The 15,944-nt window shown below is 44.2% G+C and overlaps 3 protein-coding genes across 5 annotated transcripts; 1 reads left to right on the top strand and 2 right to left on the bottom strand.

Annotated features, from left to right (window-relative positions):
• The first annotated feature begins 2,588 nt into the window (after window positions 1-2,588).
• On the top strand, window positions 2,589-9,140 carry LOC128306894 (tektin-3-like). 3 transcript variants are annotated; one of them, XM_053044532.1, is made up of 6 exons: window positions 2,589-2,708; window positions 7,085-7,912; window positions 7,998-8,107; window positions 8,187-8,358; window positions 8,441-8,577; window positions 8,652-9,140. In XM_053044532.1, exons 1-6 carry the CDS (start codon window positions 2,589-2,591, stop codon window positions 8,878-8,880), a joined length of 1,596 nt encoding a protein of 531 aa, XP_052900492.1. In that variant the 3' UTR covers window positions 8,881-9,140. The 3 variants fall into 3 exon arrangements, with proteins under 3 accessions (XP_052900492.1, XP_052900493.1, XP_052900494.1); XM_053044533.1 differs by lacking the exon at window positions 2,589-2,708 and adding an exon at window positions 5,495-5,556; XM_053044534.1 differs by lacking the exon at window positions 2,589-2,708 and adding an exon at window positions 5,792-5,874.
• Window positions 9,141-9,805: 665 nt separating this feature from the next.
• LOC128307046 (xylulose kinase) lies at window positions 9,806-13,860 on the bottom strand. Its single transcript, XM_053044762.1, has 4 exons — window positions 13,548-13,860; window positions 12,687-12,808; window positions 11,802-12,626; window positions 9,806-10,889 (listed from the first exon to the last, which is right to left on the bottom strand). Exons 1-4 carry the CDS (start codon window positions 13,596-13,598, stop codon window positions 10,217-10,219), a joined length of 1,671 nt encoding a protein of 556 aa, XP_052900722.1. The 5' UTR covers window positions 13,599-13,860; the 3' UTR covers window positions 9,806-10,216.
• Window positions 13,861-14,062: 202 nt separating this feature from the next.
• On the bottom strand, window positions 14,063-14,921 carry LOC128307266 (uncharacterized). The gene is made up of 2 exons (XM_053045027.1): window positions 14,788-14,921; window positions 14,063-14,724 (listed from the first exon to the last, which is right to left on the bottom strand). The coding sequence occupies exons 1-2, from the start codon at window positions 14,798-14,800 to the stop codon at window positions 14,366-14,368; spliced, it is 372 nt and encodes a 123-aa protein (XP_052900987.1). The 5' UTR covers window positions 14,801-14,921; the 3' UTR covers window positions 14,063-14,365.
• Between the last annotated feature and the right edge of the window lie 1,023 nt (window positions 14,922-15,944).

The raw sequence follows: 15,944 nt of genomic DNA, 5'->3' as shown, positions 1-15,944 counted from the left end.
TCTCTCGCTCTCCATCACTCCCAACCACCAGCTATCGAGCATTCATCAGACTTCGTTAGTAGATAATTATACCCGGCAGATGTTTCGCTATCAATATGAATGCCGATACCGCCGGTAAAGCAATTTATCATTCCGATTAACACCTGCGAATGGAACGTATTGGTAGGCGTTTCAATTGGATTAGGTGGGGGTATTAATCGAATTAATAATCCATATCGATTCAAACCCATTTCCTTTCAATTTAAAAAGGATCATTCGTCTGTGGAGATAAAACTTTACCACACAAAAGGGTAGAATCATTCGGAAATATGGAAGTCATTTGGTTGCTTGAAGTCTCTGGTTCTTGCTGGTCACGTCGTGAGAATGACACCGGACGACCTATCCCGTAAACTCCTTTTAGATCGTTCACATGGACTGAGCAGGCCAAGCCCGCTATGCGGTTGTTGCGCCAGATAAGCAAGGTCTCTCGTTGCAAAAATAGCCTCTGCGCAGAAAATGTACATTATAATAGTTCATTTATAACCTTATTATCACACAAAATAGTACAAAATTTGCCACCGACGATATCCCTTTCAAATCAGCACCTTACTCACAAAACTTATCTCAACAAACTTAACAAAACTTAACTTAACAAACGTAATTGAGTAATTCCCATAGAACAGCACATGGATGGAGGCGCCCAGTACTTGGTGCAGAGTAAACTATTATGATTTTTATTTTGTTTCGTTAGAACAGCCAGGCTACGGCCTCAACTTATTTATACTACGTAGCCGGATAGTCAATCGTTGCTACGGGGGTTTAGTCCGGACCGGATTTTTCTCGGTCCTGTCGTGTGAAGACCGGCGCCACTACGAATACACCACCGAACCGCTCCAAACTAGGTTGATTTAGCACACGTACAATGAGTTAAATTACTCTAAATTTAGAAAAAATAAATATTTGCGTAATTTTATCAAACAACACGAACACTTTACATTCTATAGAAGTGAAGAGAGAAATAAGAAACACTGTTAACCATCCAGGAAAACATTCTAAAGTCAACAAAATATGTAAAAAAAAACAAACAGTCTTTTCCAGAGTTACGCGAATAATGCATATGCAGATAAATTCGTGTAACTCAAATTCCCTTTATAATATCGTTTATAATTAGTATTCAGGGATCGATTTCTTCTTTTCCCGTTACGCAGCACATTAATAATTGATTCTTTTACACTTTTTTTCGACAATTAGAATATATTTTTAACAAAGCTAATGTTTGAAATATTAAAATGTAACTTACTTTTAGGAAAATTTCAAATTAAACTAAAGAAAAATCCAATTCTACAGACAAAATTGCAAAAAATGTTAAAATTTGCAGACTCGCGTATCTCGAATTCGCTCAACTCGAGTGTGGCGTAACTCGGGAAATGACTGTACCTGAAAACCACTTGCACAACTGACAGCTTTGTGTCAAATATTCGCCAACGATATCCAGAAAATTGTCCCCAAATGGGCCGGTACCTAATAGGGCTTTCAGCTTTCGCAAGCAACCTGCTCATTTGCCTATCGCCCCTGTACAATCGGTGTGTGTGTGGGTGTGTCGAGGTTTGGCAATTGTTTTCTCATGTCTGCTGCCTGCAGTACACGGACAGGAAGTCAATGTTTTGTCTTCGTCGGTAGGGGAAAAAAGGGTCTGAAAACGCTTACCGAGCAAATATGCAACCTAAACCCACAAGCAGCACTAATCCACAGTACCTCCGAGAGTTCCCTCACAGTTTGGGGCGAAATAGTTTTGGGTCCCTGTTGCAAGTATAACCTCCCAGACCGTCCAGGTAGTGCTCGCACACATGAAAAGTGAAAAAAGCACCCAAGCCAAAACAAAGCGCGCTTTGTGAAGCCGATTTCACCGACGTGCGAGAAAGTGAAGCGCCCACCAGCGCCGTTGCTGTTGTACGGTAAGGGAGTAAAGATATAGATAGGGCGAAATTGTTGTTTAGTCGTAGTTGACCTCGTTTTCGATACGGGCCTGTACCCGATTCGATTCGGTTGCATGCCGCATCGATTGTGCTCTTATTTCGCATAAGCGCGGAAAAACGGCGTGGAAACCACCGAAGCACCGGTGAAGGAGGCGAAGGGAAACAATTGCGGCCTGGGTGGAAGGGGGGGGGAGGATGTGAAAGGTTCACTCGTAAAGCGTAGCACCGTTCGTTGAAAGCCCAGCCGAAGTTAACCGCTTCCGCTTTGAAAACAGCGCCTAAGACCCAGTGGTCCCGAAATATTCCCGTGATGGCAGCGAAGGCGTAAGCATGCCCGATCTAATCAGCTCCACGGTGGTCGAGTGTTTCTAGTGGTGGGTGTTGTTATGCTGTATTCTTTTTTTTTTTTGTTTTTTTTTTATCTTTGGTGAAAAACGTTTGCGGTAAGCTAATGGTTGGGGACAGTTGCATCGGTTGGTTTTGGGGGGTTGGCGACAGGCGATCATGAAGATGCGTAAGCCTGATGTGCTCGGGAAATTGTTTTTACCCACAGTCAACCGGACCGTGTGTGCCGAACCTGTTCGCTGTTTGCAATCACTTTACGGTACGCCCGCACTGCTGTCCCGGTCCCGAATGTTGTGCTGGGAAGGAGCCAGTGACTACGATGCCGCGACGGCTGGGTCATGTCTATCCTCGCAGGCACTGCACGCCAACACGTTCATGCACTCCAGCCGGAAGTCCAGCGTACCATTGGTAAGTTGTGGCACTGTATGTGTGTGTGTGTTTGTGTCTAGTGATACCGTAGCGATGATGGTATCGCCATGAAGATGACCTGGCCCCGATGCCATATCGTACACTAACCGTGTCTTCCTATCTGATCCGGAAAATCAACATTAAAACCAAGTGACCGAGCACACCGATGTGCGAAGGTGTTCGACTTTGAAGGTGTGAATTTTCCCAGCTCTGCTCAAGCTGGTGCATGGCGAACCAGGCCGGATGGGAGGAACGTTCAGAGGTTCGGGCTGGAAAAAGCACGCACTTTGAACCGCGGGCGTATAACGAACACCTTCATTGCACACTGAAGGTACCTGAACCTGAGCTTCTTATTGCTTTTTTTGTGCTCTTCGGTACGCTGATATTGCAATTGAACGCCGAACGTTATAGATCATAGTATCTTCTATTGTTTACCTCCACATATCAAACTAGCTCAATGGAACTTGGGTTACCTCATTCGGGACTTCTATAGAATCTCTTTCAAGCTTTTATAGAACGGCTGATATCCTAGAGAGGGAGAGTGAATTTACATGCGTCACACACGGAGAACCTTGAGAGATATTTGATAAGTTTTCCAAAAAAGTGCAATACAAGGAGATGAATTGTCATAATTAAATATTTGAGCTGTAAGTGAGCTGGAACTCGGGGATCGGATTGTTATATTTGACAACCAAGATCCTCTATTGAATATCGCTCAGCAATCAGCTCCAAAAATTGCTCTTTTTTGTCCAGAAAGTTTAAGTATTAATACTTCATTATTTATTTTACATAAAACATAAAATTTTTTTTTACTGTGAAGTGCTAAAACATTGTTTATAATAAAATATTTTAATATTAGGTGCGCAAATAAATAACGGTCGTTTTTTTTTTACTCGTGGCATTTTTATTTGTAGAAATTGGGTCAATTGGGCACTTATCCAGCAAAAATCAGACATTTTTAAGAACAAGGAACTTTTACTCGCACGAAATAATCACTAATCTGTTTACTCAGTTTGATTATGTCATTCCCGAACTTAGTTTATGACGTTTGTTAACGTCAAAATCGCGCCACAGTCCATAGTGGTCCCTTCGATTTCAAAACGGCCGTTATTTATTTGCGGATCTAATACTATAATTGTGCTACTTCAATGTTCACACCAGTCATCGTTCTTTTCGAATTTTCGAACGTTCGAACACCAATCATTGCCAAAGCCTTGAACGAATTGACTATGAACACTACCCCACAAAGAGCTGCGCCACTATAAAAATGAAAGATGAAAGCCCAACCAAACAGCGCAACTCCACCAACTACCCAAGGATGTGCGACAAATGACAAACGGAGGCACGAAATATGCTGGGGAATGCTTACACGGTGCCTCAGTCCAGCATAACTGTTGCAAAAACTTACAAACCCACACACCGGAACCAGAGCAAGACGCTCATAGCCTTCACGACACCACAACAAAATTGCGCTTGCGGAAACGAAAAACGGTTCCGTTGGTACGACAATGGTTTCGCCTCGTTGAATAAATCCTCCCGCATTTCCTCCCAAAAACCCCACCCTTCGATCACTGTATTGAGTTGTGCTTTGGGGGGGGGGGGGGGATTTTGGATAAGAAAATTGTACCCCACCAATTGCTGCTCACGAGCCCGTGTACTTCCGGCTAGGAGGAGTCAACTTTTGCCCAAAAATTGTGATTTCCCTGACAGTATGGATTATACAAACCGAAAGCAACGCGAATCGAGCCGACCGTGGACATTGGATGGGGGAGGGGGGGGCGAGGGGTGGCTTTTTTATTATTTTTGTTGTTGATTTCCAGGCGCGTTCTGTTTAGGTCAACACCGTGCTCCATGCCGTCCGTCCGTATCTGCACATTTTTGGGGGCAGCTCAGGTTGGGGGGGGAGGGGCGACTGGCTCCACTTGCGAGGGAGCGAAACAACGCACTGGAAACAATACGATACAATCATAAACTATACATCGGAAGTTGCCCGCTCGTTGGCTGCTAACATCCACGGCTCATAAATGGGGGTAGTACGAATATCCATAAATCAGCCCATGGAGGCCTTGCCATGTTCTGCCCACCGGAGCCACGAGAACTCAACTCAATCCATCGGAATGGCGGATCGATTACGTGGTTCTCCTGTTATTTTCTCGGGGGGTTTTTTGTTTCTCCTCCCGTTCGGGGGCCAACACACACACCGAATTCGCAAACCCACCAGGGAGTCACAAAACAAGGCGAGGCATAACGAGCCGTCCGAGCAGTGCAATAAATAGACAGTCTTCCAGTTGATGGGCCGTGTGTATAGGGAGGGCTACGAGTGGAAGGTGTAAGACGAGGCACCGCAAAGTACGCTAGAAATGGGTCCGCCTCGGCCCGGAGGCAGCTCATTCGGCGATTGCCCGTTGGCGAATGCAGGAGGCCAACCAGTCGGTACTCGCGTGACGTGACGATCTCTGTGTATACATATGTGTGTGTCTGCTCCGGGTTCTGTGGGCTTTGTGACGCCTATCCCAGTGGGTTTTTGGTAGTGCGTGGCAAGATGTCATAATAGCAAGAAACATGTGTTGTGGCGAGCAGTGACGTGTACAAACCGTTTGCTATATGCGTACAATTACTCCCCAAAGTGTGGCAGATGCTGCATCCAAGACGCTAATGGACTCCGTCAGAGATACGGCCAGCCCTTACCGTTGCGATAACATTTACATTATAATATCCATCCTGCTGAGTATGCGACTGTGTTAACGTGTAACGCGTGTGCTACCACCACTGCCACATTCAGCAACCGTCGGGCGTGAGATCATTCTTCGATGTACGGCTGCCATCAACCATGGCCTACGAAGTGCAAGTAATTAAAGCGTGCATTTTTTGCACCAAAAAATTAAAACCCACCTCCTCCATCGTAACAACACTCAACGCAAACGAGATCCGCAATCAAGACGCGCTTATTAAAGAATCGCCCCAAAAGATTCAAGGATTACAATGACTTCCAAGCGGATTACAGCACACCAAACGGTTTGTTACCTCTCGTTGAGAATCGTTGGAATGTCTTGGCCCTCTGCTTGCTCTAAACACTGGCATGGGAGAGCTGGTCCGATTTGTCGATGGCAAATAGTCGACGGGTGGGAGTATTGCGGCACCGTCAACGATCAAACCGGCTGCCATGGTAACGTCAAGCAGCCGTCAACGGAACCTGACAGGCCGCCATGACAGTAGTTGCTCCAATTATGAAAATGGGGTCATATTTTCCACCCTCCCCCTCATGCGCTCACTTCTTTCAGTTTTTTGTTTAGGAAATACTCGTCTAAACATGGTCATTTTTACACGAGTTAGGGTGATTTCTTGTATCGCTTGTTTACCCTACGGCTCCAGCTCACCTTGGTGCTTCATCGTTATTTTGTTTTGAAAGTCTATTTTTGATTAAGCGCCAATTGAAGCTTCTCGCACCAGTGGTAGAGACAAATGCTTTCGATAGCCTGTATTGATTAACAAAACAAGCATTCAGTATTCTATTTTTATTGAACCAAAACACGCAGAGCTATTCGTGGACTATTTTTAATTACCATAATATAGCTTCTTCCAGCAAGAAGTACCGTCCCGTGCTACTGAAACTTGGTACCTGTCTAAGTCACTCAGAAGTCCAGGAATATACTCACTGTTTGGAGTTTAAAAGTCAAGTCACTCAAGCAACCAATTTTAGGCCAATAAAAAAGAACAGACTAATTTGGTCATTAGTTTTCATAAATTCCAGAAGATTATTTAATTCTGGAACGAAGTTGACCCGCTGTGCGATTGGAATTTTTTAAAAAGATGCACTACCTGTGACTTACATCTTTCGCTTCTATACCTCAGTACATTCAGTGCATTAGAAAAATGGAAGATTCCTTGTCTCCTTCCCTTGTATCTCTCTCAAATATATTGAAATCTTGAAGTTTTGAAGTAATATTACTGGAGGTCTTGAATAACCTTATCATTTTTTTTCATCAACCATACATAAACAACTTAAATCTTCCATACATCTTCCGCTTCTATATTTCAGTACATTCAGTACATTAGAATAAGAAGATCTCTTGTATCCCACCTCCTTCCCGTGTATCTCTCTCAAATATGTTGAAACCTTGAAGTTCTGAGGTAATAATACTGGAGGTCTCGAAGAACCTTAACATTTTTTGTGTTCCTTCATACATAAACGCCCTTGTAGTACTATATGTATATATCGAACTATCTCTCTCGAATATATCCTTATCTTGAAGTTCTAACACCTGAAAGTTCTAAAGACATAATAAAGACCTTGAAGTATTATATCATCTGCAATCGATACATCTCCCTGTTAACATTGTCTCACTTTTGCTGTTACCTTTTTGTACGGCCTCAAGCCCTGGAGTTCGACGACACACGCAACGCATAACATGGAGCAAATTTCCGGACCACCGGCAAAGACCGGTACGTTCTATCAAACGCCACGTTCGCATCCGTGGCGCCCCACGATGGGGTACGAAGCGGTTGAAGTGACGCCGCTGCATGAGCAACCGATCACCAACCAGCTGGTGGCATCGTCCTACTCACCGTCCGCGATGTGTTCCGATCCGGTCACCTTCCCGAACCTCGTAACCGGGTTCGAGCGCAACCCACAGCATGCCGCACGGGCCGCCCTGTACACGCGCTACACACCCAACGAGTGGACCACTTCGAACGTGTGTACGTACGCGGACGCGGACAAGAACCGTAACTACTCGGAGAAGGTACGCTCCGAGGCGGTACGGTTGATGCGCGAAACGGACGAAAAAACGTCCCAGGGTCAACGCGATGCGGCACGGCGGCTGGGTGAGCGCATCACCGACATCACCTTCTGGCGGAACGAGCTAACGACCGAGCTGGAGAAGCTGATTGCCGAATCGGCCCAGCTGACCGATACGAAGCGGAACGTGCAGAAGGCACTGCAGGATCTGGAACCGCCGCTCCACATCGCCCAGGAGTGTCTGTACCACCGGGAGTCGCGCAAGGGCATCGAGCTGGTGCACGATCACGTCGAGAAGAGCCTTCTGGTGGAGGTGGATAATTTGCGCGCGAGCCAGGAGAAGCTTTCACAGCTGTTGGCGAAGATCACGAAGCAGCTGGCGGACTGTCGGGCCGCGCAGCACTCGCTGGAGGATGACATCAGCCATAAGGAGTCGGCACTCGGTATCGACTCCATCTGTCATCAGGTATACAGGGGGAGGGCAGTCGAAAGTCGAAGAATAATATTCACACGAGCTTAACGTCTCCATCTTCATCTCCATCTCCAAATAGCTCAACAATTATAGCCGAGGCATTAACTACTACGGTGGAATCGAGAAGTACGACCCAACCGTTAGTACACCAGGCACGTGGTCTGGTTCCAGTAGTACACGGATCAACAAGTAAGGCAAACAAACTACCATAACACCTAGTGGTGTATCTTCAGGGTAATAATGCTCACCTTCTGCAATCTTCAACAAGCTCACACTCGGAAAGATCGAAATCCTGTCAACTGCGCAGCGATGCGGAATCACTTATCAACGCTGTTGCCACCTCCGTATGGGACTGTTGGAGCAACACAAACAACGCATTCAATAATCGCGCCTCCGAGATGCTGGAAGCGAAGAGCAAGATGCAATTACATCTGCACAAGGTAAGTCACCCCGCCCACAATTCCGTACATTCCGCACGACGTTCAATTGCCCGCACCGGGTGTTTGGTTTCAAATTTTTTAGACCCAACAGGAAATATTTGACGTTGAGAAGCACATCGAGCTGCTACGGAAGGCAATTAACGACAAATCAAACCCAATGAAGGTCGCCCAAACACGTCTGGAAGCGCGTGCACACCGACCCGGTATCGAGATGTGTCGGTAGGTATCTTCCACAGCACTCCTCTGAAGCTCGCGCTAAGCAAGGACCAGCAATAATCTTTACATCGTTACAGTGACAACGCTCACCTGCGTTTGGTGGAGGAGGTCTGTACGATTCAGGACTCCGTTGCGACACTACACCGCAAGCTGCAGGAAGCCGAGGCGCAGCACCAGCAGCTGCTGCGCACGAAGTCGCAGCTCGAGAGCAACCTGAAGCAGAAGGTGGACGCACTGTTTATCGATCGCGAGAAGTGTATGGGACTGCGGCGTTCCTTCCCCGTTAACAACACGATTAAATATTAAACTCGTCCAATATTTCTAATGGGTCCCCTGCCCGGCTGGTGACCGTTGTGTTCTGCTTCTACTATACACATATGAGTAAAACGTAAAAACAAAACCCCCCCAAAAAAAAAACAACATCGTATCTTATCACTGGTAGCGCACTGAAAAGCGATAGAGGACGCGCGAATTCGCTAAACACGTACGAAAACAAACAAAAAAAAAGCAATAAAGGCCCACATCGTTGAATTTGTTAGATTTCCAGACAAGCAGTACTTTGAGCCGATTTTCGATTTTCCCTCCCCCCCGCAATGTCTAAAACGAAACAACCTACACAACCAATATTAGTAAAATATCACCAGGGAGGGAAGGTTCCAATTATACTGGGAAAAGGCTAATATATTTACCCATCCATTTTGGTCATTCGATTCGTATTTTATTGCGGAAAACATAGATATTGATTACAATAAGGCTTTAGTACTGGTCAAATATAACAAAAAAATAATAATAAAAAATAAGTAACGTGTAATCGTCTCTTAATCTGTCTCGCTCGTTACTAATTCCTAATAAATCGTTTGCGGGTAGTTTAGCGACAACTATTCAGTTACCTATATTCTCCCATACACTGACGTTAGTTTTAAACCACTAAATGCGCGTGTTAGCTATCACTGGATATGGAATGTACATTAGCTAAAACAAAAACTCTAGTGCTGGGAGTGTCGGAATTTGGCCTGCCTTTTCTAATCGCTAGCAAATGGGTGACTTGGCTCAGTTCTTTACATACGAAAGACACGAATGTAATGTTCGTTTTTAGGCTTGTTTCTTTGTATAGCATACTTAATCGTGGTCTAAAAGTTGAACTGAAAAATAGCACAATTTATTCTACACGTTAGCAACGCAAACATTTTAAAGTTAAATAGCTACATATCTGATAGAAATTTAGTAGCGGTTATTTTTTTTAACTAAAAGCTTGGGACTCGAACATTCTTCACATGAGTAGAAGGAGCCCTGTTCAAAACTAAATGGAGTTGGTTAAGGTGAGGAACGTGAGGAATCGATCACAATAGTTAATTTACCATGTAGGTTCAAACCGGTAAAATTTTATCAAATAAATGTATTGCAATTGGCGACATGGTGACATTGGAGGATATAGAAATGATTTCCAAGGTTTAGTACAACAGAAAAAAAGTTATTTGTGTGGAATTGAAAACCAAACATTGTTTGTGTTGCTATCGCGTCACAATAAATCAGCTGTAACTGTTCGATATTGCTGAATCGATTGCAGTGTAATGCAGCCAAAGCATTACAGTGCTGTACTGCGAACTGTTTCGCTTACAATGTATGCACAACAAAACGAACGCTAATCCTGCTGCTCCATCATGAAGCTAACCATAGCCCGGTACCGTTCTTCCATCGCACCGTAAATATCCTCACTGTCCTTGCTCGGATCGCACACGCGCGTCACCGAGTGGGGCAAAAGATTCGCTATGAAGTCGTAGTAGGGTCCGGGCGCATTCGTCACACCCTTGCCATCGCCGCACATATTCTCCCGCGACCGCGCTACGCTCAGCACGTACTTCGCGCGGAAAGCGGCCCCAATCAGTGCCGCCTCGGTCGTTTTCTGCGTGTACACGGGCGCGTTAAACACATCCGAAACGACCTGCAGGATGGAACGATTGGCCGATGCCCCACCGGTTGCAAGTATCTTCGTATTTTCGCCGAAGCTAAAACCCATCTCGGTGGCGTACGTTTTCCGGGTTAACATTTGGCCTTCCACCAGTGCGCGAATTTCAGTCTGCGGCGAACTATACTTCAGCACACCCTTAGCAAGCTCCACGCTAGCAAGGCTAGAATTTTTGTTCCACCTCAGCGAACCCTTCACCGGCGGTAAGATTTCCTTCGAGATGAAGTGTAGCGCCAGATTGCCAAAGTTGCCGCGTGGTGTTGAATCGAGCAGTTCACTAAAATTCTCCCAATTGTCATTTGCTTCCGCACGCTTGAAAATGTCACGTACCAACGACCCATTCCGGAAGCTAAAAGTAAAAGGAAAATTAAATTAATTCACCAACAATATACGACACATTACATTCACAAAAACTAAAATATTTTAAGAAGTGCACGTCGTTCAACAAATTTTACATAATTTGCAAAGCACGAACAACGCAATCTCACAATTAGAAATAAAACTTATTATATCAATTGTTTACAAATCCACCGTATCCACTCAAGGGGAGCAAGTTTTACAACTACTTCTCACATCCAATGACGTCACACTCGTCCCATCGCTGCGTGAAATCATAAAAGCTATCAATCAGCAAAAGGAAAATAATTGTAACAGCAACAATTTGTTTGCCGACAAAACAAAACCAGGAACTCTTATCGTATTGCGTATATTAAATTAAACATATTTTATGAGATGGAAATTGTTTACGGGCTAAATGCTAAACTGAAGATTGTCTTGATAAGATAGTACATTGAGCACTCGTGTCTTATTACTTTTGTGCCATTTACTAAGGACAACCAGTAGGAGGCGGAATTTTTGCAACATGCTAATGGCAGTTATTACATAAAGGTAAGAATCAATGTAAATATTTGTATTTGTTCCATTTTAATAATCATCGATCGAAATATGCGTTGAGACACGAACGATGAAATACTATCAATAGAGGAAAGGTTGTGTATAAGTCATACTTTACGACCAAAGCGAACGATGAAGTGTGTTGGATCAATATTTTACATGCAAGAAAGACGATACGAAAATGGATTTCACTGAAACGAAAATTCCCAATTTCGAGGGAGATTTGAAGATGGGACACAATTGGCTAGATTTCATCAGCTTAGCTCAGTAATTAAACGTTTTGATTAACCGAGGTCCAAAATGTTGTATATCATTATCTAAAACAAGTAAGACTGCATTAACGTTTACAACAATCGGTAATACATACCACAGCAATCCCATGAAACCATCATCCGTTGGATGTACCATTACGTGGCCCTCCTGCAAATTCGAAGGGGTATTCAGCTTCATCATCACCGTGTCGCTTGTACCGAGCGACAAAGCTAACCAATCGTTCCCCACATTCATACCAGCCAATGCTGACAGATTGTCACCGGTGAAGGCCACCAACCGACACCCAGCAGGGAAGTTGTAGCGCTGCACGAAAAACGACCCAACGGTGCCAATCACCGTGGCGGACGGTACCGGTTCTCCCAGTTTTGCACGCAATCCTGGCGCACACGCTGCCAGGCAGTCGTCCGACCAGTCGCGGGTGTTAACATCCAACAGATTCATCCCGGACCCGTCCGAACAATCGATCGGTGCAACATCTCCGAGAAAGATTGATGCCAGGAAGCTGCTCACGAGCGAGATACGTTCCGCGTTGCGATAGCAATCGGGGCGCTGCTGAAAGATGCGCCTAATCTGTGGCCCGGTGAAACGTTCGTAACATCGCGACCCGGTGATCTGTACCATTCGCTCCCGGCCACCGACACCCGTTTCCATCTCTTCACACTGCCGGCCGGTCGTTCCGTCCATCCAGATTGGCGTCCGGTGAATGGTGAAGGCGGAGTCGTCCAACTGCGTGTGAAGGAATTTATCCGCATCCAGATTGCGCAGCGTTTCGATGCCGGAACGAGACCAGTAGAGTGAACCATGCTGCTGTGCGGAACCGCTCACTGCTACAACCGTGCTCAGGTCGGCTCCCTGCACCACTATACGATCCAGCACCATATCGAGGGCCTTTATCCACATAACAGGTTGAACGTAAAATCTAAGGAGGAAATGAATAATGTAAGTTACGAAGTACGAAAATAGATAAAAGAGAACCTACTCATTCTTTGCCGTTCCAGCGTTCACTCCACCGGTGGTACGGAATTCTGGCAGATCTGAGTCAAACTTCACTTCTGCGTGTGCAACATTTTCCAGATTTACGTTCAACAAAACGGCTTTCAACTAAAATGGCGGAGCGAGAGAATTTCAAACTATAGCAACAAATATATTCTTAGACATCTTGCAGAATTTATAGTTATTTGAACTGAGCAAATTAATTTTAATTAGGAATATTTGTGTTAACTTTACTTAACTCATAAAGCTGTTAGCTTTAGCATCATTTAAAGTATATATTATCTTTGCTCAAATCTCGAAACTGCTAGTAATTTTAGCACTGGGAGTTTTTGTACTAAATTTAGTTGTTTTAGGAATGTAGTATAATTTGTTAAAATATTTATCATACTTAATTTAAGCAAATAACACATGTTGAGAGAAGTATGTCAAATAAAGTAATCAGCAGCTCAGCTAAAAATCATGGAATCTTCACTATACTTTTCATCTGCCATCCACAATAAGTGAAATGGAATTGGAAATCTGCCACCGTTCCAAATTTAACTAATCATTATTTTGTTTTTTATTTCACCGTTACACGTCCTACATTGGCCACGATTTATACGTGGACCTCTTATCATTATAGGTTGTTCGATTTTGGAACAAACGGGAAAACGGTGCGCTATAATCTCGTAAAAACAAACGTCGGTGATAGTGTATTTAATTTACGAATAGACTTTTTACAACAGGAAGATGATAAGGAGCGGCTGTCTGGTGCTAGGAGTTGAGTGGCGTGATGATCCCGGGCACCCTTTATAGGGCATATGCGTGAAGGAGAGCAGAAGGTCACAATGAGTCTTGGACCTCTTACCTTTTGAGTGCTCAGGTCCAGTCCAAGGTAAGTTTCATTGTCCGATTGCATGGTTGATTGAGACCAGGAACACGGATGTATCACAGTTGAAAGTTTATCACAGAATGTATCGGATGTTGTTGTCTTCTACCCTATTCTCACTATCCAAACACCGCAGTTGTAATGGGACGTGCACCGGAAATCACTTCACGCTTTTCCTGTAGGAGTAATGCAACGGCAGGTCGCTAGGAAGTAGCTGTTTGATGTAATCGGTAGCTCACGTTTCACCTACAGCTGGAAATGATCTGGCGGTGGTGGACCGCTTCTTCGATCATCGTCGTCTGTTTACATTTTGATGGTTTTGCTGTTGTTATTATTGTTAGCTGCATCGTCGTAGCCCATCCGTCATTGTTCTCTAGACAGCCAAGATCAATAGAGAAAACTGCAAGGTTGTTAAGGAAAAACAGTTGCAATTCAAATACTTTTCTACGAACCGATATCAACGAATAATCATGTAAATTTAGATTGATGTTTGTATTTTTCCCCATTTCATTACTTATTACAAAAACGTCATTCTATGTATTACAATTCACTTACATGAGAAAGTTTTAATCCTATAGCAATGCGAATGAAGATGAATCTTGAATTGATTGAATTCGATAGAATTTGATAAAACTCTGCTTAATGCACGAACTGCGGCTTGAAGCTAGCACTAGCTAGGTAGCATTTATAATATTCCTTTTATTAGCAGTATAGAGACATCGACCTGAACTCGGAAGCCTCCATTATGAACTGCATAACTAGAGCACACACACGCATGTAACACAGCTCAGCTACATTCACGTCCTGGGTCCACGTTCACGCTTCAACACTTCCGGTGTATTAGGGACAGTAAATTTCGGAAACTTGGATTGCTCTTTCGGTGGATTTGAGATCAGCATCGGTGATGCTTTGAAGTGGCAATGGCTGCTCTCTTCCTCTTCCTTCTGAGCCTTCAGCGCGGATCGCCTATTGTCGTAAATACGTGCGTACTGGTAGTTCCGCTCGAATACGTTCAATTCAAACAAAGGCTTCTGCAGATTGTCCTTATCCAGTTTCACAGCGCTCGTTTTCATCACCGGTCCACGGTTTTCGTCCTCGTTATCGTTCTTCACATTATCAATCCTCGACTCTTCCGGACAAAAGCTAAAGACGCGATCTGAAATGAAATCATTTGTAGAGTGAATAACTTTAAATGGGATGAGTAAGAGCACTTATGTACCTTTGCCTGCCATTGTGCATCAATTGAAAATTAGCAGTCTGATGTTAAAACATTCAGCAAACACGCAATTAACGTTCACTTTTGTAAAATACGACCAACGCCAGCAACCAAATAGACGCTATTTACGAAATGAAAATGGCAACCAACCGTTGACCGTTAAATGACAGCAAGGTGCCTAGTGGTTACGTTCGCGAGTGGGATTGTTCCGCAGCGGAAAGATAACCCAATGAACAAAATTTCCCACATACCATTGCTACGCCAATTATTCTTGCTTGTGAGTGTTTTTCCCTGATCTGGATAAGCGGAAAAACCCAAAGAAAAACACACAAAACGATCCGAGGGATTTGTGCTTCATTCCAAAATTTAGTAACTCGCATGTGGTAGTGTCGTTTTCAAGTAGCATGCTTCCGTCATAAGGTGTACAGTGGAGCGCCGTTTATCCGGGTACCTTTTATCCGGCTGTTCCATTATCCGTGCTTTTCAAAAATGACATTTTTATATCGTATCCTGCTTTCAATATTCTTAGAATTCATGGAGAGCAAGGGTTTTTGTTACAGTGATAAATTAGCTGTTCGAATAATAAGCACAAGTATTATCAGCATGATTTCAACTCCAGGCTCAACTGGAGCGTACACATCACCCAGCTGATAAAAAGATGCTCGAAAAGAATCAACTTTCTAAGGACAATCACAGGATTTTGGTGGGGCGCACACCCATCGGATGTCCTGCGACTGTATAAGACTACGGTACTCTCCGTATTGGAATATGGAAGCATATGTTTCCATTGGGCATCCAATACGCAGTTCCTTAAATTGGAAAGACTACAATATCGTAGTCTTAGACTCGCACTAGGGAGCATGAAATCTACGCACACCATGTCCCTAGAAGTGATGGCCGGAGTGATGCCGCTGAGATTACGTTTTGAAATGCTGTCGCTTCGCCTTCTGGTTCGTTCTTCAGTATCAAATCCCTTGATCATAGAAAATTTTAAAGCGCTTATAGAGACAGGTTCTAAGAGCAAAATCATTAATATCTATAATGATTTTGTTACTCAACAAGTCAATCCTAGCGCCCCACAAGCAGTAAACCGTGCTGCCCTTCCTGAGTGCTACAGTTCTATTGTTAGTACGGACTCCTCGTTGCGTGAGGAGATCAAG

The sequence above is a fragment of the Anopheles moucheti genome, chromosome X (assembly GCF_943734755.1).
Source record: "Anopheles moucheti chromosome X, idAnoMoucSN_F20_07, whole genome shotgun sequence".
Lineage (NCBI taxonomy): Eukaryota > Metazoa > Arthropoda > Insecta > Diptera > Culicidae > Anopheles > Anopheles moucheti.
The sequence above is the reverse complement of the archived record's forward strand: the minus strand, read 5'-3'. Positions and strand labels throughout refer to the sequence as shown.

Coding starts and splice junctions, on each gene's coding strand:
- LOC128306894 (XM_053044532.1), top strand. CDS start 2,589: ATGTTGTGCTGGGAAGGAGCCAGTGACTACGATGCCGCGACGGCTGGG. Junction 2,709..7,084: donor GGAAGTCCAGCGTACCATTG/GTAAGTTGTGGC, acceptor TACGGCCTCAAG/CCCTGGAGTTCGACGACACA. Junction 7,913..7,997: donor TCGACTCCATCTGTCATCAG/GTATACAGGGGG, acceptor ATCTCCAAATAG/CTCAACAATTATAGCCGAGG.
- LOC128307046 (XM_053044762.1), bottom strand. CDS start 13,598: ATGCAATCGGACAATGAAACTTACCTTGGACTGGACCTGAGCACTCAA. Junction 12,809..13,547: donor TGGACCTGAGCACTCAAAAG/GTAAGAGGTCCA, acceptor CCGCCATTTTAG/TTGAAAGCCGTTTTGTTGAA. Junction 12,627..12,686: donor GCTGGAACGGCAAAGAATGA/GTAGGTTCTCTT, acceptor TTTCCTCCTTAG/ATTTTACGTTCAACCTGTTA.